Source organism: Gossypium raimondii, chromosome 5, assembly GCF_025698545.1.
Source record: "Gossypium raimondii isolate GPD5lz chromosome 5, ASM2569854v1, whole genome shotgun sequence".
In the NCBI taxonomy this organism is placed as follows: Eukaryota; Viridiplantae; Streptophyta; class Magnoliopsida; order Malvales; family Malvaceae; genus Gossypium; species Gossypium raimondii.
In genome coordinates, this window is record NC_068569.1 from 56,178,061 (window position 1) to 56,204,112 (window position 26,052).

General features: G+C 25.6%; 3 protein-coding genes across 10 annotated transcripts; 2 read left to right on the forward strand and 1 right to left on the reverse strand.

Annotated features, from left to right (window-relative positions):
* The first annotated feature begins 372 nt into the window (after positions 1 to 372).
* Positions 373 to 9,415, forward strand: LOC128041172 (protein transport protein Sec24-like At3g07100). The gene is made up of 5 exons (XM_052630538.1): positions 373 to 567; positions 1,390 to 2,497; positions 2,600 to 2,738; positions 8,718 to 8,756; positions 9,363 to 9,415. Exons 2-5 carry the CDS (start codon positions 1,442 to 1,444, stop codon positions 9,413 to 9,415), a joined length of 1,287 nt encoding a protein of 428 aa, XP_052486498.1. The 5' UTR covers positions 373 to 567; positions 1,390 to 1,441.
* Positions 9,416 to 14,256: 4,841 nt separating this feature from the next.
* Positions 14,257 to 25,618, reverse strand: LOC105767880 (heavy metal-associated isoprenylated plant protein 47). Of its 6 annotated transcripts, none has more exons than XM_052630613.1 (3): positions 25,533 to 25,618; positions 24,827 to 24,905; positions 14,257 to 14,689 (listed from the first exon to the last, which is right to left on the reverse strand). In XM_052630613.1, the coding sequence occupies exons 1-3, from the start codon at positions 25,536 to 25,538 to the stop codon at positions 14,424 to 14,426; spliced, it is 351 nt and encodes a 116-aa protein (XP_052486573.1). In that variant the 5' UTR covers positions 25,539 to 25,618; the 3' UTR covers positions 14,257 to 14,423. The 6 variants fall into 6 exon arrangements, with proteins under 6 accessions (XP_052486573.1, XP_052486574.1, XP_052486577.1 ...); XM_052630614.1 differs by lacking the exon at positions 24,827 to 24,905 and adding an exon at positions 14,787 to 14,865 and having other exon boundaries at positions 25,533 to 25,614; XM_052630617.1 differs by lacking the exon at positions 25,533 to 25,618 and adding an exon at positions 25,047 to 25,521.
* Positions 16,694 to 19,868, forward strand: LOC105768520 (protein transport protein Sec24-like At3g07100). Of its 3 annotated transcripts, none has more exons than XM_052630612.1 (8): positions 16,694 to 16,946; positions 17,047 to 17,196; positions 17,699 to 17,855; positions 17,984 to 18,111; positions 18,201 to 18,523; positions 18,608 to 18,796; positions 19,067 to 19,322; positions 19,541 to 19,868. In XM_052630612.1, the coding sequence occupies exons 1-7, from the start codon at positions 16,865 to 16,867 to the stop codon at positions 19,298 to 19,300; spliced, it is 1,263 nt and encodes a 420-aa protein (XP_052486572.1). In that variant the 5' UTR covers positions 16,694 to 16,864; the 3' UTR covers positions 19,301 to 19,322; positions 19,541 to 19,868. The 3 variants fall into 3 exon arrangements, with proteins under 3 accessions (XP_052486572.1, XP_052486570.1, XP_052486569.1); XM_052630610.1 differs by having other exon boundaries at positions 19,067 to 19,307; XM_052630609.1 differs by lacking the exon at positions 19,541 to 19,868 and having other exon boundaries at positions 19,067 to 19,535.
* Positions 25,619 to 26,052: the final 434 nt, after the last annotated feature.

Here is a 26,052-nt window from a genome sequence, read left to right on the forward strand (position 1 = left end):
AAAAAAATAGCCTATTGACCTTATTGTCAATTTATCTAATCTCACTTATTTCTATTAAGCTATTTATGAATTGGTCCAAACTCCAATTAGTTCCAACAATGTAACAATTTGACCCAAATTCAGTTGTAGTTGGTTTTAAATTTTACTTTTGTCTAGCCCTAATTAAATTCCAATTATTTATTTTTTAGAAAAAATGCAAAAATAGAAGAAACTGCTGCCCCAGCAGGCCAGCCAAGCCATTACAAAAAAATAATAAAATAAATATAAAAAAGTAAACTCCAGATCTTCCAAAACGACTTCATACAAGCAAGAAAAACGTATAAAACGACGTACGTTTACGTTCCTTTTTATTTATTTATTTATTTTTAAGCTTCCTTTTTCCTTCATCGATCTGCAATTTCTTAAGCAAGTTTTCTTTTTTTTCTTTCTCTCTTTAGATCTCCCTTTCCACAAATTCCTTTTACAACGCCGTCGTTTTTCTATTTGATCTTCAGTTTCTTGAAAAATCATTGTGTGGATCCTTCCATGGCCAGTCACTGAAGCTGTTCGCCGCTGAATACGACACCGGTTAGTCGTTCTTTTTTAAGCTTTTGATTGTTTTGGCGAAGATATTTTTTTGGGTTTTCAAAAAAGAATATTTTTTTTTACTCAAAACTGAAGTTAAGTTAGTGTAAAGGGAAATTGAATTTTGGATTAGTTTATTGGAATTTCAGTTTTATGAATGATTTGTAAAATTTGAATCTCAACTGTTTTTGTTTGAATTTAGATTAGTATTGAATTAAAGGAGCTGGATTTTAGGGAAATTAATTGGAATTGAGTTGAATTTTGATTGTTTTAGAGTGTTCTCGAAGTTTCTTTTGATTGTTAAACTGTGTATTATAGTTAAGATGCAAATATTAAGTGCTTAAAACTGAATAAATTTTTATTTAAATAAAAAATCAAACACTTTTCGAGTTCAATTATGTTTATATGTGATCTTCAAATAATCATATTTTAGCTATTTGGAAGTTAATTTATCAACTCAAGATTATGCTTTTATATAAGACTTTTGCCTTAGATTCATGGATGTGGTTGATTGTGGCTGGCATGGAAGTTAGCATTTGGGTGGGGAGGGGTGGGTGGGGGGGGGGTGGGGTGGAGGGGAGGTTGAATCAGTAATATTTCCTTTTAGTTGTGGGATGCAGGGAATTATTGAGCATGATAATTTTGAAGGAAAAGTGAAATTTTGAAATATTTAGTTTTTCTTGGTGCATTTGGTGCTGCTTGATTCTTGGTGATGTCTGTGGAAAATTTTTGCCTTTTCTGGGTGATTTGGCTATGAAGTTTACTGGTGTTTCATTTATTACCTTTTGTGAATGCTCACTATTGTGATATTACTTATCCTGGCAGGGTTAGTTGCGGGAGATTGCCTATTCATAACATAGTCATAATATTGAACACCATGGGGACTGAAAATCCTGGTCGTCCGAATTTCCCCATGCGACCTTCTGCTACCCCTTTTGCTTCTGCTCCGCCAACTGTGAGACCTTTTTCATCATCTGGTCCTGTGGTGGGATCAGAAAGCAGCAACGTTAGACCTGCTCCACCAGGTGCACCCCCAACTATGACGCCTTTCTCGTCAGGTGGACCTAGACCACCTGCTCGTTTTAGTGATCCACCAGTTCCATCTCCGCCCTTAACATCTGTTCCACCTTCTGGGGGATCTTATCAGCGATTTGTAACTCCACCGTTTCCTTTAGCTGCTCAAGCACCCCCTGCTCGTGCACCACTTGTGGGGCAGCCACCATTTCAACCTCCTGGGAGTCAAGTATCAGTGCCACCACCTTCTTTCCGACCACAGACACAAGTTCCGCCAGTGCCAATGGGATCTCCACCACAAAATGTAAATTTTCCTCCATCCAGTGCGAATGTTCCTCAACCTCCATCTGATTCATCATTTTCGGGGCCCAGACCCAATTTTCAGATGGCTTCCCCCCTTCCAGATCATTCTGCGACCAGGTCGAGCTTCCAGCCACCTTTTCCTGGATATCCAGGCAAGCAGCCTGCAGTTTCACAAGCACCGTCACCTTTTCCTGCTCAGCAAGGAAGTTTTATGCCTCCTCCTGCACCGCCTTCTCCTTTTGCTAGTCAGCAAGGAAGTTATGCTCCTCCTCCACCAGTAGCAGCTAACTTGGGCTACCAATCAAGGGACCAAATGCAGCATCCAGGCTCTGCACCTCCTACTGGCAGCATCCAAAGCTTGACCGAAGATTTTAGTTCACTCTCCATTTCATCTATGCCTGGATCAATTGAGCCAGGACTTGATTATAGAACACTTCCTAGGCCATTGGATGGTGATTTGGAGCCAAATTCTTTTCTTGAGATGTATCCTATGAATTGTGATCCTAGATACCTACGGCTTACTACAAGTGCTATACCAAATTCTCAGTCTTTAGTTTCAAGATGGCATTTGCCTCTTGGAGCAGTTGTTTGTCCTCTTGCAGAGGCTCCTGAAGGGGTAAGTGCCTCAAGAATCATAATATTACTTTTAGTTGTTTAATAACTGTATTTTCATGAAGACTTAAGTTTTTCCTGTCAATTACTGTTGCTTCATGTTCAGGAAGAAGTGCCTGTAATTAATTTTGCTTCGACTGGTATCATTCGTTGTAGAAGATGTCGCACATATGTGAATCCCTATGTCACATTTACTGATGCTGGAAGAAAGTGGCGTTGCAACATCTGTTCTTTACTGAATGATGGTAAACTCAACCTAGGAAGCAAAGATATAATTCAATGTTGCAAGTGCAATGAGTCGCATCAAGTTTTCTAGTTGTGACTGATGTTTATGGCATCAGTTTCCATGCCATACATTCTTTTATCTGCATTTTTTTTCTTTGGAATATCAAATATTATTGGAGGGCAATGAGCTCATTACTCGCATAGACTTCCAATAAAATATAACAGTTTTCTGCAAGGTTGCTTGTCATGGGCATCTTGCCTAACTTTTAACTATCTCATTACACTGGTAAACTGCAAACTGCAAAATGTAATTTTCAATTTACTAATAGGTGCAGTATGGAGTATCACATAACATGTCAACTAACTTCTCTTTATTGGTTTAAAATAAATATATTAATAAATTTTTTAATAAATTTGAATATATATTCTAAGAATAATTAAATGATTAACTAAATAGATATCATAGTTTTTTGAGAAGAATTTGAATTCAAAAATTTGTATTGAAAAATTTGAAAATTTTTTATTCATAAATTCCTTAAGAAAAAAAATTAAATTTTATAAATTTATAAATTAAATTTAAAAATTTAATTCCTATAATTAAATGTTTTAAAACCTTTGGTTGAATTTAAATGAATTAATTTTCCAATTACAATTAAATTTTTTAATTTAAATTTATTTTTTTTAATTTTAAAATTTTTAAATCAATTAAAATTTCAAATTAAATTAATTTTTGAATAAAAATTAACAAATTTGACCTAATATTTAAATTTAATATTGAATTTACCTAAATAACTTTATTAAATTGAATTATTAAACATTCAAAATTTCAAATTTATTAATAAGATCTTATTAAATTAAAGTATTATAAAATTATAAGAAATTTACTTGTAATAATATTAAAAAAATTTTAATAACTTATTCCTTATTACTCAATTCTGAAAAATTTATTCTAAAATTAAATATTTTCAAACTTAAATTTTTTAAATTAAAAATTTATTAAATATTAAATTATACTATAATTTTAAATATAATTAAGTTTATTTAATATAAATAATATTTTAATTAATTTTTTTTATTTAATTAAATTTTCAAAATACCAAAAGGATCTTTACTAAATTTAATTTAAAATTAATTTTAAATTTTTTTAAATTATATTTATAAACCTTTTTAATCAATTGATATTATTAAATAAAATATTTCAAAATAAAATTTATAAAATGATTTAAATTGTTAAAAATAAATATGAAATATTTTTAATATTTAAAACTTTTTTTATTAAATGAATTTTATTTGACAATATATTTTTTATTTAAAATAAAATCAAATTTGTTTAATTAATAATTTTATTTAAATAATATTTAAAAATTTTAATATTATAAATAAAAATTATAATTCTAAATCCATATTTATTATTACTATATAATTAAATTTATTTCTTTATAAATTTAATTATTAATTTAATTTTAATTTTAATTATTAAATAGAATTATTAAATTTTAAATTATTAAATTTTATAAAAAATTGAAATAAGATTAATTATATTTTAAAAAAGAGATATTTAAAATAATATCGGTTTAACTTGAATAATGTTTAACCTTTACCTATTAATTGATTTACGGAAATTTTTTAAGTTATTAAGAAATTTATTATTAATGAAAAATTTTTAATTTTTTTATTAAATAAAAATTTATATTACTATTAAAAAATTTTTTTATTAATATAAAAATATTAAAATTTGTATAAACTTGTTAAAAATTTAATGAATGTCAAATTGATTAATTTAATTTTCATTGAAATAATATATAAATAGCTTTCAAAATTTAATTATTGATTATCCCTACTTAAAAATTTTGATTATTAATTTTCATTAAAAATAATATAAGTTAATTAAAATTTATTAAAAAATTTTTAAAATTATTAATTTTAAAAATCTATAATTAACAATTTCATTTGTAATAATTAATAAAAAAAAAATAAATAGCTAATAAATTTAATTTAAAATGCATTTATAATAATATTTATTAACCATTTAACTTCTTTAAATTAAATAATGATTTGATTTTTTAATTAATATCAATTATTAAGCTTACTCATCTAAGGAAATTTAAATATAAATCTTAATTTTATAAAAATGCAAAATTTTAAATAATGATTTAAAACAACATCAATTTAATATAAATTTTATTTTGAATCAAAATTATTGAAACTTGAAAAAGTATTTATCTCCATTAATGAATCTACATTAAATATCAATTTGTAAAAACCACTTATAATTATAAATGTTTTGGATTTAATTTAAATTGTTGGAATTAGTTTTGACAAATTTACTAATAGGTCAAACCTTAAAATTAACTTTTAATTTAATGGGAAAGTTTCCCATTATTTTATTAGTCTTCTTTTATTTATTTTCCAAATTTACCTTAAGGTTTTAATGGAGCCTACCAATTATTTGGTTTGTAAGTAACTGTTTTTGAATCAATAACTTTAAAACATCCTATTGGTTAAGGTTACTATTAATATTTTGCTCTTAAAACATACCTTTAAGTTCATTCTGACATTTTAAAAACTTATAAATTAAACTAAATTGAGATTAATTTATAATTAAAGATTAATTGTTATAAATTGAAAGATGATTAGAAATGGTTATAAAAGCATGTACTGAATGAGGTTAGAGGTGCATTAAGGGGGTTAAGATTAAATTCTAATTATAATAAATTTTTATTAAAGTAATTTTGGTAGTGCAATTTAAGGTTTTAAAATGTTAATTATTAAAAAAATTTTAAATTAATATTCATTGAAGTAAAAGTTTTAACTTTTAGTATTAAAGATTTATTATTTAAATTTTTAAAATTATAAGAAATTTAAGATTTCATAAAAATAAAGAGTATTTAAAAAAATCAATTAGTTTTAAAAATATTTATATCCTTTATTAATAACAAATAAATGTTTTAATAATTACCCATTATTGCTATATTTTAAAACATACTATAATAAAGGCCAGGTTCTATTTGCTAAATTAAATTTATAATTTATATTAATTAATAATTTAATAAATTTATAAGTTAATAAATATATCACATTTATGGTTAAGAGATAACTATTAAAAAAATTGAATTTTCTATTTTAACTACATTTTAAAGTTAATTAAATAATATTTTAAAAGGTTAACATTAGAATATTAAATTTAAAGAATAAATTTTTGGAGTTTTAAAAATTTTAATATTGGAAGTTTCAAAATTTTAAATAATTGTTTAATTTAATTAGATTCATGTTTAAAATTATTTAGTTCAACTAAATTTCCATAATTCAATTATTTAAAATAAATTATTTTACATTTTTGTTAATTCATTAATTAAAAAAATAAATTTAAGCAAGATTTATTAATTTTAAAATTTGCAATTTAATATTTGAAAGTGGTATTGACTAATCATTTCCAATAAATTGAATCTAATTTAAAATTATAAATTAAAAGGAAATTTAATTAAATTAAATTAATTCTTCATTTGTTATTTTAAATAATTTAAAGGGTTAATTATTTATAAATAACAATTTTACAAAACGTCATTTTTAAAATTATATTTTCAATTTTAAACCTTAAGTTTTTAATCAATTAGAACCCAAAATAAGGCAAAATTTAAAAAAATGTTAAATTCCATATTACCAAACTTCATAAAATATCCCTATTTCCAATTATAGGATTAATTTTAAGTTTTTGGCAATAATTGGAAAGATTTCTTTATTTTTATATCAAAATATTTTTTTGGTTTAATTGTGGTATTGGTAAAGCTAATATAATTGAATTGCCTCAAGATTTTGGCTTAAAAATTCTAATATTGTTAATAATATTTATAAACTTTTAGTCATTTAATTGGGAATATTCCTTTTAAAAAATAAAAATTTTAAATAGTTTTTATTTATTTTTAAAAATAAACTCCTTAGGAAAATTAACTTTATTAAATTTACTAATTCCCAAAACTTTTGAAGGAATGCTTTAAATTTAATTAGGAACCGGCTAAAAAATGGCAAATTAAAGTTTAAATTTTTAGATTTACTTTAGGTAATTTCTAGTTTATAAAATTTTTGCAACTGTTAGATGAAACTATATTAATTGAATTTCCCTTAAATGAAATTTTTTAAAGAAAATATTTTTATTTTAAACTGTTTAATATCATTTTAATTTATTGATTTTTCCAAAAATTTTTTATAAATTTTTTTACAAGTGTAAATATCTTTTGTTTTAAAGTTTAAATAACCTTTTAAAATTAAATACCAAGCTTGGTTAAAACCTTCCATCTTTGAAGTCCAAAATTGCTTTAATCCCATGGAATACAAAGTTTTAAGATCTATTTTGGATTTGTTTTTTTTTTTAGAATTTAAATAATGTATTTTTGTTTATTTTTCTGTTGTATCCAATTGGTTATACTGTGTGGCAGACTGGCTTCTGTGTTTTTTAACGATAATAATGTGTTAGATTTAAAAAAAGAATTTAAATTATTTCTTAATTAATTTAATTTAAAAGAAAAAACTGTTCAAACGTATTTGCTAATTAAATTAAATTTTTTAAATTTTCCAAAAATTATTTGGTTTAATTAATTATTCCATTGCCTAACCTATTTTATGTTTAAAATTATATTTTTTTAAAACTTATATCACCTTTTTTAATTAATTAAAATTTATGGTTAAAATAATTTAGTAATTTTTTTCATTTTAAAAGTATTTAATTTTTTTTTGTTAATTTATTACAAAGTTCTGTCCTGGGTAGATCTCATAATACTAAATAATTACTTAGTATTTATATTTATTGTTAATGAATTTTTGAACCAATTAATTAATTAAAATATTTTATATTAATTATAATTTTTAATAAAGTTAGATAAATATTGGATTTATTTTTATTAAAAATAAATTAAACTAATTTAAAAATTTTTTATAATTAAAATTTTTTAATAGTTATTACAAAGCATATATGCTTTTTTAAAATTATTATTTTAAAATAAATAATGATAAATTCCCTATATAAAATAAATTTAATAATTTTAAAAAGAAAATTTTAATTATAAAAAATATTAGTTTGAAATCATATACTATCAATATTAAAAGTAATTTACCTTTATAAAATTAATTTTTTTAAGAATTTTCTAAATTTATTTAAATTTTTACTTTATTGAAAAAATTTAATAAATTAAGTTTTAGTTAAAATAAATAGTAATTTAAATCAAAATTTTGATTCGGCAAGATAAAAATGATTTTAATAAAATTAAAATTTTTAATTTTAATTTTAATTAAATTAACTTTAAAAAATTTATTTAAAAATTAAATAATTTTAAAATTAAATATTTACATTTTTCCAAAATTAAAATTTTAAATGTTAAAATTAAAAAATTTAAATTTAAAATTATTAAATAATAATAAATATTTAATATAAGTTTAATAAATAATTTTTTAATTAATTTTTGAATTTACTTTTATAAATTAAATTATAATTTAATTTTAATAATTATTAATATACTAATATAATTTATTTTACATAAATTGAATTTATTTACTATAATTTTTAAAAATGGAATATTGTTTCAAAAATCAAACCCAATAAAAAAAACCATTTTTAAAAAATTTAATCCAAATTTAGAAATTTTAAATTAAAAATAAATGATATTAACATTAATAAGATTTTTAACATAATGATAATTTAAAATTTTTTCTAATTAAAAAAGTCTTTATTAAATTTTTTAATCTTTAAATTTTTAAATTTTATTTTCAAATATTTTAATATGAATTATATAAAACAATATGTTAATTTAAATAAGTTTAATAATTTAATAAAAATTTTAAAAAATTTTTTAAATTTTAAAATTCTTAAAATATATTTATTTTAGAATTTAATGTTAAATTGCCTAATTTTATTTTAAATGAATTTATTAAATTTTAAATTATTATTTTTTTTTTTATTAATATATTTTAATATATTATAGCTTATTTGATTCAACTTCCATGTTCAGTTCCTGGTGAGTATTTTGCGAACTTGGATGCCACTAATTGTAAATTATTTAGTAAAGAAATTTTCCTAATGAATTTAATTATTAAATATAATAATAAAAGTAATTTTTCTAATTTTTTATACATTAAAAATTTTTAATTTAATTTTAAATTTTTTATTTAAATTAAATTTAATTTGTAAAATTATAATAATATCATTATTTAAATTATTAAAATTTTAATATATAAAATAAATTAACTTATTTAAGATTGAAATTAATCTTTTTCATATAAATTTATTCCAATTTTTAAATTTTTCCCTAATTAATTATGTTAATTTTCCTTAAAATTAATGCCAAATATTTATGCAATAACACTTTAACAAATATTTTGAAAAAAAATTTATTTTTACAAACAATTAATGTTTACATTTTAATAATTAATTGTTAAAATAAAAGGATTATAACTATTAAATTGTTATCAATATACTATAATTTTTAAAATTAATCTTGGCTTTTTCACTATAAAAAAAACAAGGCTAAGTAATCAAACAATCAATTGGTTACTTAATTTATGGAATATTCTTTAGGAAATTCTTTTTTTAATGAAAAGCTTTTAACTTATTTTCTCTTACATTATAAAATTTGCTTTTCAACATGGTTTTGAAGATTTCAACCCATCCCTTACAAGCTTGGGTCCTTTGGTCAAACGGCACCATTAAAACTTTTTTTGAGTTATTGAAAACAAATTCTGAAGTTATTTTAGTTTTTATTATTTTTAATGGTTATTAATATACAAACTTTGCAAAGCAATAAAACTTTTTCCATTTGTGAATGTTACATTTTTAAAAACTTCTTTGAAATCAAACCACCCTAAATCAAATGTTGTCCTTTTAATGTATGTATAAAGTATTAAATTTGAGTTAGAGAAGAATGGTTTTAGAAAAAGGTTAAAAGGGTGAAGCTAAGAGAAAGGGTTTAAGGATGGTTTCAAGGAAAGACTTTTTCCTTTTCTAGCGTTCCTAACTATTTTAGTAAAGTGATTTTTATTAAAAGTTATTGCAATTTTTTGGGTTTAGAAAAAAGAAGGTATGAACACATTTGCCAAAACGCTGTCATGTTTTAGCATGCTTTAGAAATTGGAGTGTTATTTTCTCACTTCCCCAACACATAATCATCATCATCGTGTTTCTGACTCTAATTCATATCCCTACCTGGTAACCCATACATCGGTTAAATTTGTATGTTAAATCAAAAAATTAAGTAGGTTTTTTTTTTTTGTTAAAATCTTCTTTCAATTTTATCTCCGAATATCGGTATGAGATACACATGTTATGTTAGTATGTTGTACATATATTGTTTAATTAATTTGTTTACTACGCTATTTTTAATTAAAAGTATAAATTAATTAATTTATTCTGTGATTTAACTTTCTAAATAAAGAAAGTAAAATGCATGGTATTTTTACTCATTAAAGTAATACTCAAATTAACTTAAGTGATTTGAATAAATAATTTAAAATGATATAACTGTGAATTAGTTTGAAAAAACAAAAAATGTAATTATAACTAATGTATTTCTTTATCATTTAATATTAATTTTTAATTTTGTGCCTACCAATTATTGCATACTCTAATAATTGTGATTTAATTTTCATCCATTCACAATCATACAAAGTTATTTTCCAATTTTATCTAACTTTTCATTTTATTTTATTATTTTCTATCCGATATTTAAATTTATTAAATCATCAACCAGTTATGCACAAATTTATTAATGTTAATAGTAATTACTCTTTTTTTTTTTAAATTTTCATAAGCATTTTTTTGAAAGAAAATTTAAAGATTATTTAATGAATTAGTAATGGTTTAAATTATTTTCATTAATTTCAACTCTAAGGTAGTGTTTGGAAAGTCACTTAGATTTGAGTGTAACTGTTTGTGATTACAAAGGGGTGACACGTTTAGGTAACCATTGTGATTAATGGACCTCACTAAATTGCGTGTAATTAAAGTACCTCAATTATACTTTCCAATTTTTAGGGAAATTGTGATAATTGGAGCAATTACATAGGTAATTACACTCAATTTTTTTTTAAATATTTTTATACAAGTTTAAGATATAAAGTTATATTATAAGCATGTACATGTATGGGTGTTTGAGATGATTATGATAAAAAAAATTATACTATAAATCCTAAAATATATTATAAAAATAATTTGTGTATTTTATAAAATTATAATAAAACTTTTATTATTTAAAAATATAAATTTATGATTAAAATGTTTACTATGAAAAATAATTTACATGTTATAAAAGTATTATAATATATTTATTTATAAAAAAATAAAATTTTAAAGTTGTGGAAAAATCATATTATTTATAAGAGGTATTATAAAAGTTATTAGACACTTTATAAAATATTTTTTTAATAAGGATTATATACTATAAATTTTATATTATTTTACTTAATTTATGTATTAAAAAATGTTATAACTTAGCCTAGGTCTTTTCCAAAATTAAATTTATGTAAGTTTTATAATTAACACTACATGATATCTGCATCGTGAATATAAATATTATATGGTAGATACTAATTATATAAATATGAAAGGTTTTCTTACATCATACCATAGGGTATGATACTATTTGAAAGAATAGAGCTAGATACGAACATTAGAGATAGCTCGTGAGCTCTTTACTTTGAGACATTCAAGGCTTTGAAATGTAGTTCAAAAGACATTTGTTGTTCTACAAAAAGATTTCTCATGTTAACATCACTTTAGTATACCATAAAAAAAAGTTGAACCATAATAGCATGTTATTAATGAAATGATACAAGTATTTTTTTTAAAAAAATTTAAAAAATAAATAAACGCAATTTAATTAACACATACAATTAATTTGCCCATCGCATGCACATGTACGAAAACTAGCTTATTGATAAGTGACATTATATAATTAAATAATAGATAATTATTTAATATACTAATAGTGAAAATTTTAATTCCATAAATAAGATTAAGATTTGATCATGTATTTTTAAATTATATTTTTAAAAATAAAATATATGATAAAATCTCAACCCACTTATAAAATAAAAATCTCCACTATTTATACACCCAATAATTACCCATAATTTAGAAATAAAGGAATAATTAAAAGAATGGTGGTGGAACATGCATATACTACCTTCCCATAATACTATTATAATAAGTAGACTTCCTTAACCATATATATATATATATATATATTTTTTTTTTCTAAGTAAATTTCTGGAATCTATATGCAAAATTCTCTTTCATTCGAAAAATTAAAAATTTCAAATTTTGAGTTAATCGAATCGAGTTATTCGAGTAAACTCGAATAAGTAATTATAGTTTCGAGTTCGAGTCGAGTTGAAATTTACAATTCAATAACTCGAATAATTTGAATAATAAATTGGTGTAAATACCCTTTGGTCCTTGTCAATTTTGAACATGGGCAAATTAATCTCCTCTCAACAAAAAATAGAAAAAATTCCAAATATTTTTCAAAATTTAAAATATTTATAAAATTCCAAAATTTAGAAATTTTTAAATACAATTCTAAAGAATATATAACTAAAGTTAAAATTTTAAAATTTTCTAAAACAATAACTTTGGGGACCTAAATAAGATAATTAATGATTCAAGTTTACCATACTAAAGTATCTTATTATTATTATTTTATTATTTTGCTTTGAATTTTTTTTCAAATATATATGGTTTCAAATTTATGTGCTCTAATATGAAATTAGTTATACTATAACAATATTTTAATTTGACATGTTTAATTTTTAAATTTAACATTGAAAAATTTCACTTAAATCAACCTTTATAAACTGCTCTTTTTGACACAATGTCTAGAATTATCAATAGCCCCCCCAATCTATAAATAGGAAGATAATACGCTTCAACGCACTTGACCCACATCCTTTTATATTGACAACAATGCCCATGTAATCGAGTTAAGACTCAATCGGCAACATTAGTGAGTTTTTTTTTTTAAATATGCTAATGCAGACTTTTTCTACTATTCATATATAGGTGAATATTTGGTACATTGACAATGTATTTTTTATTCTACAAACAACATTAAAAATAGACACGTGTCTTCTCACTAAATTTTTTGAGAAGTCTCTCTTTTTTAAATATTTATTTTAAAAATAATTTATTATACCTTTATAGACACTTGTCAACTCATTGACTATGCTTGTGGAGTCTAAAACTCCAATGACAAGATACCAAATAATTTCTCTTCATATATTTTAAAATTTATCAAAATATACTTTAAATTTTGTATTTTTTATGTATGAAATTTAGTCCTGTTTTTAATTTAATACTTTTAATTTTTTATTAAATTTAGATTTATTATTTCTTCTTTTTGTTACAAATTACCAATTGAATATTTTTTAATAAAATATTATAGCAATAAATTAAAAAACCGATTTTATTAATTAAATCGGAATTTGAAAATAGAAAAGATAAAAAGAAACTAAAATATTGAAAATAAAAGTACTAAATTTGAAATATAAAACTTGGAGCTAGACCATGCATACGTGTCTATTATACCCACCATACTATTATATTACTTTTGACTTTCTTAACGGTGAAAGTTTTTGCTAAGTTGGATTGGATACATTAATAATTTTATTATTAAATAGAATAATTTAAATTTTATATTATTAAAAAATAAAATAAAACAAAATTGAAATAATGTTAATATCTCTGTTAAAAGATTGATATGGGAATATCCATATCATGGAGGAAAGGTTATTGACAGTTGAAAGTGTAATGTGATAATGCTCTCTTAGTTGAATTGATTTTAGTCATGCGAGTCAGCAGATAGTCATTTGACTGAAATGCCTTGTCCATCATTTATTGAGTCAAACTTGGAAGGTCCTTGTTCATATATTCGAGGTCACAAAATATAATAGTTGATTATATAGCCAAGTGTATGGCGACTAATCTTCAAACCAATGAATTTTTGAATTTTTCGCTTTAAGCTCTCTTTTTCCACTAAAAAAATTATATGAAAATTCTTTTTTCGCAATCTAACTTTAAATAAAATTTCATTTACGAAATTATAAAAGCTTTCAAAATATTAATTTTGTTAAGCGTAAATGTTATTTTAAGCTAAAAATATTTACTATATTGTAATTTAAACTTATTAAATTTTTAATAATATAAAGATAAAATTAACGTATTTACTAATAGAAAATTAATTTAATTCAATCCTTATATATATATTCTTTATCTCCAATTTCCACTTGCTGTGCTGAATTAAACTAATGAAATTAAAAAAAAACCTAAAGATTGAATGAATCATCAATGATTCACATGCACATGCACATGCACTTCCTTATAGTCTGGAAATATTGTATACATATAGAGAAATTTCATCTCTTCAAAACTCTTCAATTAGATTTGATTTTAGCCCATTTTTTGAAGGTTAATTATGATTATGATTGCCTTACAAATCATTCAAGGTTACCTCAACATAATATTGTGAGGTTATACTAAACACATATAGACATATAAAATTTTTTGAAAAAAAGTTGAATTTACTCAAACCCACACAATACATAGAGACAAACCTATTGGTAACATAAAACAGAGCTAAGAATAAGGAAAAAAAAGGCAGGCCTATAATTGGAGTTACATTGCTAATCAACATGGCCTTATTGCTGATAGTAATGTGCTTTTAGTTTCACATAATAGTACAAGGAGCTGGAGTAGGATCAGGAACCACTCTATAATATTCAAACGGCTGTGGTTGACAGATTATAATTTGAGGAGACGGGGGCTTTGGCGGATCTACTGGTTTGGGTGTATCTTTCACTTCTTCAACTATTTCAATGCTTGCATGACAAAGCTTCTTCCTTAATGCCTCGGTCAAACATGCTGCATCCACCCCATCACCTAATATCATTAGCTTGTCCTTTTCTGGTCCATGTAGTGCCACCGATGTCACCCCTGCCAATCCATTACATGAGCTTATAAAAACACATCAATGGTTTCATTAATTATGTTTTTATTTGGTTGAATCAATAGATTCATTGTTAAAACATACCATATGCAACAGCAGCTACTTTTAAAGCTTTTTTTCGGCATTTGCTGCAATGCATTGACACTTTAAGAACTATCTTTTGCTGCACATTTGAAACACAACTTAAACATCACAATTTTGAAGACCCTAAAATGTTATTTTTCATTGAAGAAAGTTTAATGTATATAAAAATGTTGATATAGAGGAATTGGAGAGGAGTTGGCGGAGGAAAAAGATGGTTTACCCTAAGAAGGGCAGAGAGCCGTTGCAGAAGAAGGGTGGTTAGGGAGATGGATAGAGAGAAAAGGTGTCTTCTCTTCCTTTCTAATGAGGCGAGAGGGTTTTCATACGAGTAAGCATCTCATAGGTGAGTGGTTCACATCCTTGTCTCCTAGTGGTGGTGGCGGTATAACCTTTTGGTGATGTGACAATTTAGAGTGGTTTTACTTCAGCCATGTAGTCCAATTGATGCTATGGTTGTAAGTAAGAGTTTTATAAGCCTCGAGGTTTGAGTACTCACATGTAAGTAAACTGTATTAACACTTCTTTTGAGTCATACAGGTTTACTAATTGAAGTACTTTCGACTCTATAAATCGACTCTCAAGAGAACACAACAAGAAGCAATTTCTACCAAAGAATCAATTGAGTATTTGATAAACATCACTTCGAAGATTTCTTCGGAAGTAATCACCTCCATTAACAAAGAACATAAATTGCTATATACTATACCTTCATATTCTCAAGCACCGAAAAGAATGTAGCTTCTAGACAATTAGGCTTTTCCAATAGCTGATCACTTGAAAATTAAAGTAGCCATTGGTAGCTCTTTATATAAGGTCATGACATCTAAGGTTTAAACTCATACATAATATATATTATATATATATAATATAATTTAATGAAAGTTTAAGAATTAAGTTAGTAGATGATCCACAATTTATGGGTTCAACGCCAAGAGCTAACCTATTCAAAAAAAAAAAATCTTTTGGTAGTGTTAACTCAATCTTGAGTTAAACACGTTAATTAATTAAATATGTTTACAAAAGTCAACTATTATTGTAGTGATTAGTTGTTAACAATGTGAAACGAATATTTTTAAGAGTTTTAAAGGACATGATTGAATAATATTGGAGTTGATGTTAGAAAGTCAAATAGTTTAAAAATTATTTGGAATTTAGTCCTTTGGTTTTCAAATTTTAAAATCTAAGTTCAATTGTTGACGCTGTTAAAAATGTTCTATTAAATTCAAGTTTATTACAATATCATTTATTTGTTACGTGACTATTAAGTGAGTATTTTCTTATTTCAAAACATCACACCATCGAATTTAACAAAAGAATTTTAACAGTGTTAACAATTTGACCTGAATTTTTAAATATGAAAAGTAGATGAGTTGGGACTAAGTTCCAACTGTTCGAAGAGTATAGGAGCTTGTATCATATTTTAACCAAAATTTCTCAACATATAAGTAGAGGATTTTAAGGTTGGCTTTGACGTATTGATCTTACGTGATGGCTGATCTCATCAACTACATCTTTGCAATGCCAACATTTACTAAATAAATACAATCATGAGAAAGGGTTCCAAGTATCATGAATAATAATATAAACAAGTTAAATACACATAATGCTTCATGTTTAGGATATTTTATGCATGTTTAGGAATTTTTTTAAGTAGGGTTAAGGTATTCTTAATATCATTTTACAATGAATCTGATTCATTGTGTCATAAATTAGTAATATCATGATTCAAGACCATTAAGTGTACACATGATCAGATTATCTATAATTATCCCCATAAAAATTACAAACCCCAATTTGAAAAAGGAAACATGGTGAGTTATTTTCTCCACCGTTTCTACCGTGAGCCTTCATCAATGATAAGATTCCTTCTAGTTTCTTGCTGATGTTTGCGTTATATATTTGGTTGTTTGGCAACCTGTTTATTGCAGAGTCAACTTGGGGGAAAGTTGCTAATACTCCAGAACACATTGCCTTCCCTAGGATATGGGCGCTTGAAGTTGCGTGGAGATGATATCCGTGTGTATGGAACTGATAAGGAACATACATTGAGATTGCCGGAAGATCCTTTCTACAAGCAAATGGCTGCTGATCTTACAAAGTACCAGATAGGGGTTAATATTTATGCCTTTAGTGACAAATACACTGACATAGCTTCCTTAGGTACAAAGATCAGTGCCCTTTTTTTATGTTAAAAATGATATAGATTTTTACAAGAGCTTTTAGTGATACTTGATGTCTCTTTTATGAATTTTCAATGTAGGAACCCTGGCAAAATATACTGGGGGTCAAGTGTATTATTATCCAAGCTTCCAATCAAACTTTCATGGAGAGAAGCTGAGGCGTGAGTTGGCCAGAGATCTTACTAGGGAAACAGCCTGGGAAGCAGTTATGCGCATAAGATGTGGAAAAGGTATGTAAATTCTTTTTTACTTATTGTTGTAGCTATTTGTAACTTATGCTACGTTTGGTTAGAGAATTATTTTTTCCACATGTTTTAGTCATTGGTTAACTATGAACTAATCACAATTGGTAATTTTTAGCCACTCACATGACTTGTTTGTAGCAAAGAGAAGGAAAATTTTTCGCTTATTTTAAAGGGGTCTTAATTTTCACTAGAGTTTTTACTCATCTTTCTAGTTGCATGTTTAAATTTGTGTTAACTATTCTTTATTTAATATCTAACTATTTTAAAGCATGTGTTAAATATGCTTTTTACTCATGTTATTACACCAGTAACCAAACGTTGCCTTAATGCCATGTAGACATAATTCCAATGTAGTTGGGTTAGCTAGATTTTTTTCCCCTTCCATCTGTATGCTGGCATGGGGTAATGCTCATATAAAATGCTATTACGACCCATGTTTTTTTGATAACAAAGCAACTTATTCATGTTATCTGTTACTTTGCACCAGGGATTAGGTTTACATCTTACCACGGCAACTTTATGCTGAGGTCCACAGATTTACTAGCACTTCCAGCTGTAGACTGTGATAAAGCATATGCAATGCAGTTATCCCTTGAGGAGACACTTCTTTCTACTCCAACAGTATATTTCCAAGTTGCTTTACTGTATCCTTCAAATGGCAAGCTTATTATATCAGTTTTAATTTATTCGATTATTCCCTTGTCAGCTGAAACTGATTGTTTTATAAGTGGAAAACGATATGGATTACTGATGTTTCTTTAACAGTTTAAAGATATACTGCATCTTGTGGAGAGAGGCGTATCAGAGTACATACCGCAGCTGCCCCTGTTGTTACAGATTTGGGGGAGATGTACCGCCAGGCTGACACTGGTGCCATTGTTTCTTTGTTTTGTAGATTAGGTGAAGTTAATCAAAAGTCCCTCTGCAAGAGTGCTATTTGTTTTGGTTGATCTTATTCTTATGTTTTCTAATTGACTTATGTTTTGCAGCAATCGAGAAAACATTGACAAGTAAACTTGAAGATGCTAGAAATTCTTTGCAACAAAGGATTGTAAAAGCGCTCAGAGAATACCGCAATCTTTATGTTGTGCAGCATCGGTTGGGAACTAGGATGATCTATCCAGAGTCTCTAAAGTTCTTGTGTTTGTACGGATTAGCACTGTCTAAATCAGTACCTCTAAAAGGAGGATATGCAGACGCTCAGCTTGATGAACGCTGCGCAGCAGGTTTCACCATGATGGCATTACCCGTTAAAAAGTTGTTGAAGCTTTTATATCCTAGCTTGATTCGAATTGATGAATATCTTTTGAAGGTGAAATATTTGAAACCTTTAAATATATTTCAATAAAGATGTAGATTTTGCAAACTGAACATAACTTATGTTTCATATTTGCAGCCATCTGCTCAAGCTGATGATTTCAAAAACATCATGAAGAGATTGCCTTTGCTCGCAGAAAGCCTAGATTCGAGGGGCCTTTATTTGTATGATGATGGCTTACGCTTTGTTATTTGGTTTGGTAGAATGCTTTCACCCGATATAGCAAGGAATTTACTTGGACCAGAGTTTGCAGCAGAATTATCGAGGGTATGATCTCTTGATGAAACTATTCTTATATGTTTAATCTGTTTTAGTGACCATTTTATGGATTAATGAAATTGATATCATTGTCGGTAAATATATAAGATTTGCTTCAAATGCTAGCCTTTATTGTTATATGAACTCGTCTTTAATAGGACTGCGTGAATTGTAATCTTGCTCGTATTTTTCTGCAGGCTAATGTTAGTATTTGAAGTTGAATGCCTCGTTATGAGGTTTCTACTTAACTGGTTCTTCATGTTGTCTCTTTAAAATCAGGTTGCGCTTACCGAGAATGATAATGAAATGTCAAGAAGGCTGATGAAGATGTTAAAGAGACTAAGAGAGAGTGACCCTTCGTATTATCAACTTCCTTATCTTGTAAGACAAGGTGAACAGCCGAGGGAAGGTTTCCTGCTGCTTGTAAATCTTCTTGAGGACCAGATGGGCGGTACTGTTGGTTACGTCGATTGGATAATGCAAATACACCGACAAGTCCAACAAAATGCATGATATACGGGTAATTGTTCAAGAGGTGGCTAAACTTTCATAGTCTTCTTGAACTTAAGAACAACTATTGTTCCTTTCATTTGGGATAACTTTTAGTCTAGTTTTCGGTTGAGACAAGCAAGTTTTTCGAGTCAGGATCTTTAGTCAGAGTTAATGGTGTTTGAGTTAGGGGCTTCTTTTTATGGAATTACATTGTAATGAATCATCATTTGCTTTTGATTCTGATTACTTCAAATTCCACAGGAGTTCATCATCTTACGTCGTAAAATTCATCTGTATTGTCCGGTTTCCTCTGGAGCTTGTGTGTTGAACCGATGGAACCAATCGGTCTGAAGATTTGCAGGAAAGAATTTTTTGTTCATTACGAAATTCAATAACTAGGAAAAGAGAGAAAACACCTGTGCTTCTAGCTATTCGTTATTGCAGTGCTTGAGAATTTAAGTTGTGTATGTGACATTTAAATTATTGCCTTGCAATTTTTTTGGGTTTAGAAAAAAAGAAGGTATGAACACATTTGCCAAAACGCTGTCATGTTTTAGCATGCTTTAGAAATTGGAGTGTTATTTTCTCACTTCCCCAACACATAATCATCATCATCGTGTTTCTGACTCTAATTCATATCCCTACCTGGTAACCCATACATCGGTTAAATTTGTATGTTAAATCAAAAAATTAAGTAGGTTTTTTTTTTTTGTTAAAATCTTCTTTCAATTTTATCTCCGAATATCGGTATGAGATACACATGTTATGTTAGTATGTTGTACATATATTGTTTAATTAATTTGTTTACTACGCTATTTTTTAATTAAAAGTATAAATTAATTAATTTATTCTGTGATTTAACTTTCTAAATAAAGAAAGTAAAATGCATGGTATTTTTACTCATTAAAGTAATACTCAAATTAACTTAAGTGATTTGAATAAATAATTTAAAATGATATAACTGTGAATTAGTTTGAAAAACAAAAAATGTAATTATAACTAATGTATTTCTTTATCATTTAATATTAATTTTTAATTTTGTGCCTACCAATTATTGCATACTCTAATAATTGTGATTTAATTTTCATCCATTCACAATCATACAAAGTTATTTTCCAATTTTATCTAACTTTTCATTTTATTTTATTATTTTCTATCCGATATTTAAATTTATTAAATCATCAACCAGTTATGCACAAATTTATTAATGTTAATAGTAATTACTTTTTTTTTTAAATTTTCATAAGCATTTTTTGAAAGAAAATTTAAAGATTATTTAATGAATTAGTAATGGTTTAAATTATTTTCATTAATTTCAACTCTAAGGTAGTGTTTGGAAAGTCACTTAGATTTGAGTGTAACTGTTTGTGATTACAAAGGGTGACACGTTTAGGTAACCATTGTGATTAATGGACCTCACTAAATTGCGTGTAATTAAAGTACCTCAATTATACTTTCCAATTTTAGGAAATTGTGATAATTGGAGCAATTACATAGGTAATTACACTCAATTTTTTTAAATATTTTTATACAAGTTTAAGATATAAAGTTATATTATAAGCATGTACATGTATGGGTGTTTGAGATGATTATGATAAAAAAATTATACTATAAATCCTAAAATATATTATAAAAATAATTTGTGTATTTTATAAAATTATAATAAAACTTTTATTATTTAAAAATATAAATTTATGATTAAAATGTTTACTATGAAAAATAATTTACATGTTATAAAAGTATTATAATATATTTATTTATAAAAAATAAAATTTTAAAGTTGTGGAAAAATCATATTATTTATAAGAGGTATTATAAAAGTTATTAGACACTTTATAAAATATTTTTTTAATAAGGATTATATACTATAAATTTTATATTATTTTTACTTAATTTATGTATTAAAAAAATGTTATAACTTAGCCTAGGTCTTTTTCCAAAATTAAATTTATGTAAGTTTTTATAATTAACACTACATGATATCTGCATCGTGAATATAAATATTATATGGTAGATACTAATTATATAAATATGAAAGGTTTTCTTACATCATACCATAGGGTATGATACTATTTGAAAGAATAGAGCTAGATACGAACATTAGAGATAGCTCGTGAGCTCTTTACTTTGAGACATTCAAGGCTTTGAAATGTAGTTCAAAAGACATTTGTTGTTCTACAAAAAGATTTCTCATGTTAACATCACTTTAGTATACCATAAAAAAAAGTTGAACCATAATAGCATGTTATTAATGAAATGATACAAGTATTTTTTAAAAAATTTAAAAATAAATAAACGCAATTTAATTAACACATACAATTAATTTGCCCATCGCATGCACATGTACGAAAACTAGCTTATTGATAAGTGACATTATATAATTAAATAATAGATAATTATTTAATATACTAATAGTGAAAATTTTAATTCCATAAATAAGATTAAGATTTGATCATGTATTTTTAAATTATATTTTTAAAAATAAAATATATGATAAAATCTCAACCCACTTATAAAATAAAAATCTCCACTATTTATACACCCAATAATTACCCATAATTTAGAAATAAAGGAATAATTAAAAAGAATGGTGGTGGAACATGCATATACTACCTTCCCATAATACTATTATAATAAGTAGACTTCCTTAACCATATATATATATATATATTTTTTTTTTCTAAGTAAATTTCTGGAATCTATATGCAAAATTCTCTTTCATTCGAAAAAATTAAAAAATTTCAAATTTTGAGTTAATCGAATCGAGTTATTCGAGTAAACTCGAATAAGTAATTATAGTTTCGAGTTCGAGTCGAGTTGAAATTTACAATTCGAATAACTCGAATAATTTGAATAATAAATTGGTGTAAATACCCCTTTGGTCCTTGTCAATTTTGAACATGGGCAAATTAATCTCCCTCTCAACAAAAAATAGAAAAAAATTCCAAATATTTTTCAAAAATTTAAAATATTTATAAAAATTCCAAAATTTAGAAATTTTTTAAATACAATTCTAAAGAATATATAACTAAAGTTAAAATTTTAAAAATTTTCTAAAACAATAACTTTGGGGGACCTAAATAAGATAATTAATGATTCAAGTTTACCATACTAAAGTATCTTATTATTATTATTTTATTATTTTGCTTTGAATTTTTTTTCAAATATATATGGTTTCAAATTTATGTGCTCTAATATGAAATTAGTTATACTATAACAATATTTTAATTTGACATGTTTAATTTTTAAATTTAACATTGAAAAATTTCACTTAAATCAACCTTTATAAACTGCTCTTTTTGACACAATGTCTAGAATTATCAATAGCCCCCCCAATCTATAAATAGGAAGATAATACGCTTCAACGCACTTGACCCACATCCTTTTATATTGACAACAATGCCCATGTAATCGAGTTAAGACTCAATCGGCAACATTAGTGAGTTTTTTTTTTTTTTTTAAATATGCTAATGCAGACTTTTTTCTACTATTCATATATAGGTGAATATTTGGTACATTGACAATGTATTTTTTTATTCTACAAACAACATTAAAAAATAGACACGTGTCTTCTCACTAAATTTTTTTTGAGAAGTCTCTCTTTTTTTTTTAAATATTTATTTTTAAAAATAATTTATTATACCTTTATAGACACTTGTCAACTCATTGACTATGCTTGTGGAGTCTAAAACTCCAATGACAAGATACCAAATAATTTCTCTTCATATATTTTAAAATTTATCAAAATATACTTTAAATTTTTGTATTTTTTATGTATGAAATTTAGTCCTGTTTTTAATTTAATACTTTTAATTTTTTATTAAATTTAGATTTATTATTTCTTCTTTTGTTACAAATTACCAATTGAATATTTTTTAATAAAATATTATAGCAATAAATTAAAAAACCGATTTTATTAATTAAATCGGAATTTGAAAATAGAAAAGATAAAAAGAAACTAAAATATTGAAAATAAAAGTACTAAATTTGAAATATAAAACTTGGAGCTAGACCATGCATACGTGTCTATTATACCCACCATACTATTATATTACTTTTGACTTTCTTAACGGTGAAAGTTTTTGCTAAGTTGGATTGGATACATTAATAATTTTATTATTAAATAGAATAATTTAAATTTTATATTATTAAAAAAATAAAATAAAACAAAATTGAAATAATGTTAATATCTACTGTTAAAAGATTGATATGGGAATATCCATATCATGGAGGAAAGGTTATTGACAGTTGAAAGTGTAATGTGATAATGCTCTCTTAGTTGAATTGATTTTAGCTGGCGGAGCTGCAGATAGTCATTTGACTGAAATGCGCCTTGTCCATCATTTATTGAGTCAAACTTGGAAGGTCCTTGTTCGTCATATTCTGAGGTCACAAAATATAATAGTTGATTATATAGCCAAGTGTATGGCGACTAATCTTCAAACCAATGAATTTTTGAATTTTTCGCTTTAAGCTCTCTCTTTTTCCACTAAAAAAAATTATATGAAAATTCTTTTTTCGCAATCTAACTTTAAATAAAATTTCATTTACAGAATTATAAAAAGCTTTCAAAATATTAATTTTGTTAAGCGTAAATGTTATTTTTTAAGCTAAAAATATTTACTATATTGTAATTTAAACTTATTAAATTTTTAATAATATAAAGATAAAATTAACGTATTTACTAATAGAAAAATTAATTTAATTCAATCCTTATATATATATTCTTTATCTCCAATTTCCACTTGCTGTGCTGAATTAAACTAATGAAATTAAAAAAAAAACCTAAAGATTGAATGAATCATCAATGATTCACATGCACATGCACATGCACTTCCTTATAGTCTGGAAATATTGTATACATATAGAGAAATTTCATCTCTTCAAAACTCTTCAATTAGATTTGATTTTAGCCCATTTTTTGAAGGTTAATTATGATTATGATTGCCTTACAAATCATTCAAGGTTACCTCAACATAATATTGTGAGGTTATACTAAACACATATAGACATATAAAATTTTTTGAAAAAAAGTTGAATTTACTCAAACCCACACAATACATAGAGACAAACCTATTGGTAACATAAAACAGAGCTAAGAATAAGGAAAAAAAAGGCAGGCCTATAATTGGAGTTACATTGCTAATCAACATGGCCTTATTGCTGATAGTAATGTGCTTTTAGTTTCACATAATAGTACAAGGAGCTGGAGTAGGATCAGGAACCACTCTATAATATTCAAACGGCTGTGGTTGACAGATTATAATTTGAGGAGACGGGGGCTTTGGCGGATCTACTGGTTTGGGTGTATCTTTCACTTCTTCAACTATTTCAATGCTTGCATGACAAAGCTTCTTCCTTAATGCCTCGGTCAAACATGCTGCATCCACCCCATCACCTAATATCATTAGCTTGTCCTTTTCTGGTCCATGTAGTGCCACCGATGTCACCCTGCCAATCCATTACATGAGCTTATAAAACACATCAATGGTTTCATTAATTATGTTTTTATTTGGTTGAATCAATAGATTCATTGTTAAAACATACCATATGCAACAGCAGCTACTTTTAAAGCTTTTTTTCGGCATTTGCTGCAATGCATTGACACTTTAAGAACTATCTTTTGCTGCACATTTGAAACACAACTTAAACATCACAATTTTGAAGACCCTAAAATGTTATTTTTCATTGAAGAAAGTTTAATGTATATAAAAATGTTGATATAGAGGAATTGGAGAGGAGTTGGCGGAGGAAAAAGATGGTTTACCCTAAGAAGGGCAGAGAGCCGTTGCAGAAGAAGGGTGGTTAGGGAGATGGATAGAGAGAAAAGGTGTCTTCTCTTCCTTTCTAATGAGGCGAGAGGGTTTTCATACGAGTAAGCATCTCATAGGTGAGTGGTTCACATCCTTGTCTCCTAGTGGTGGTGGCGGTATAACCTTTTGGTGATGTGACAATTTAGAGTGGTTTTACTTCAGCCATGTAGTCCAATTGATGCTATGGTTGTAAGTAAGAGTTTTATAAGCCTCGAGGTTTGAGTACTCACATGTAAGTAAACTGTATTAACACTTCTTTTGAGTCTTACAGGTTTACTAATTGAAGTACTTTCGACTCTATAAATCGACTCTCAAGAGAACACAACAAGAAGCAATTTCTACCAAAGAATCAATTGAGTATTTGATAAACATCACTTCGAAGATTTCTTCGGAAGTAATCACCTCCATTAACAAAGAACATAAATTGCTATATACTATACCTTCATATTCTCAAGCACCGAAAAGAATGTAGCTTCTAGACAATTAGGCTTTTCCAATAGCTGATCACTTGAAAATTAAAGTAGCCATTGGTAGCTCTTTATATAAGGTCATGACATCTAAGGTTTAAACTCATACATAATATATATTATATATATATAATATAATTTAATGAAAGTTTAAGAATTAAGTTAGTAGATGATCCACAATTTATGGGTTCAACGCCAAGAGCTAACCTATTCAAAAAAAAAAAAAAAATCTTTTGGTAGTGTTAACTCAATCTTGAGTTAAACACGTTAATTAATTAAATATGTTTACAAAAGTCAACTATTATTGTAGTGATTAGTTGTTAACAATGTGAAACGAATATTTTTAAGAGTTTTAAAGGACATGATTGAATAATATTGGAGTTGATGTTAGAAAGTCAAATAGTTTAAAATTATTTGGAATTTAGTCCCTTTGGTTTTCAAATTTTAAAAATCTAAGTTCAATTGTTGACGCTGTTAAAAATGTTCTATTAAA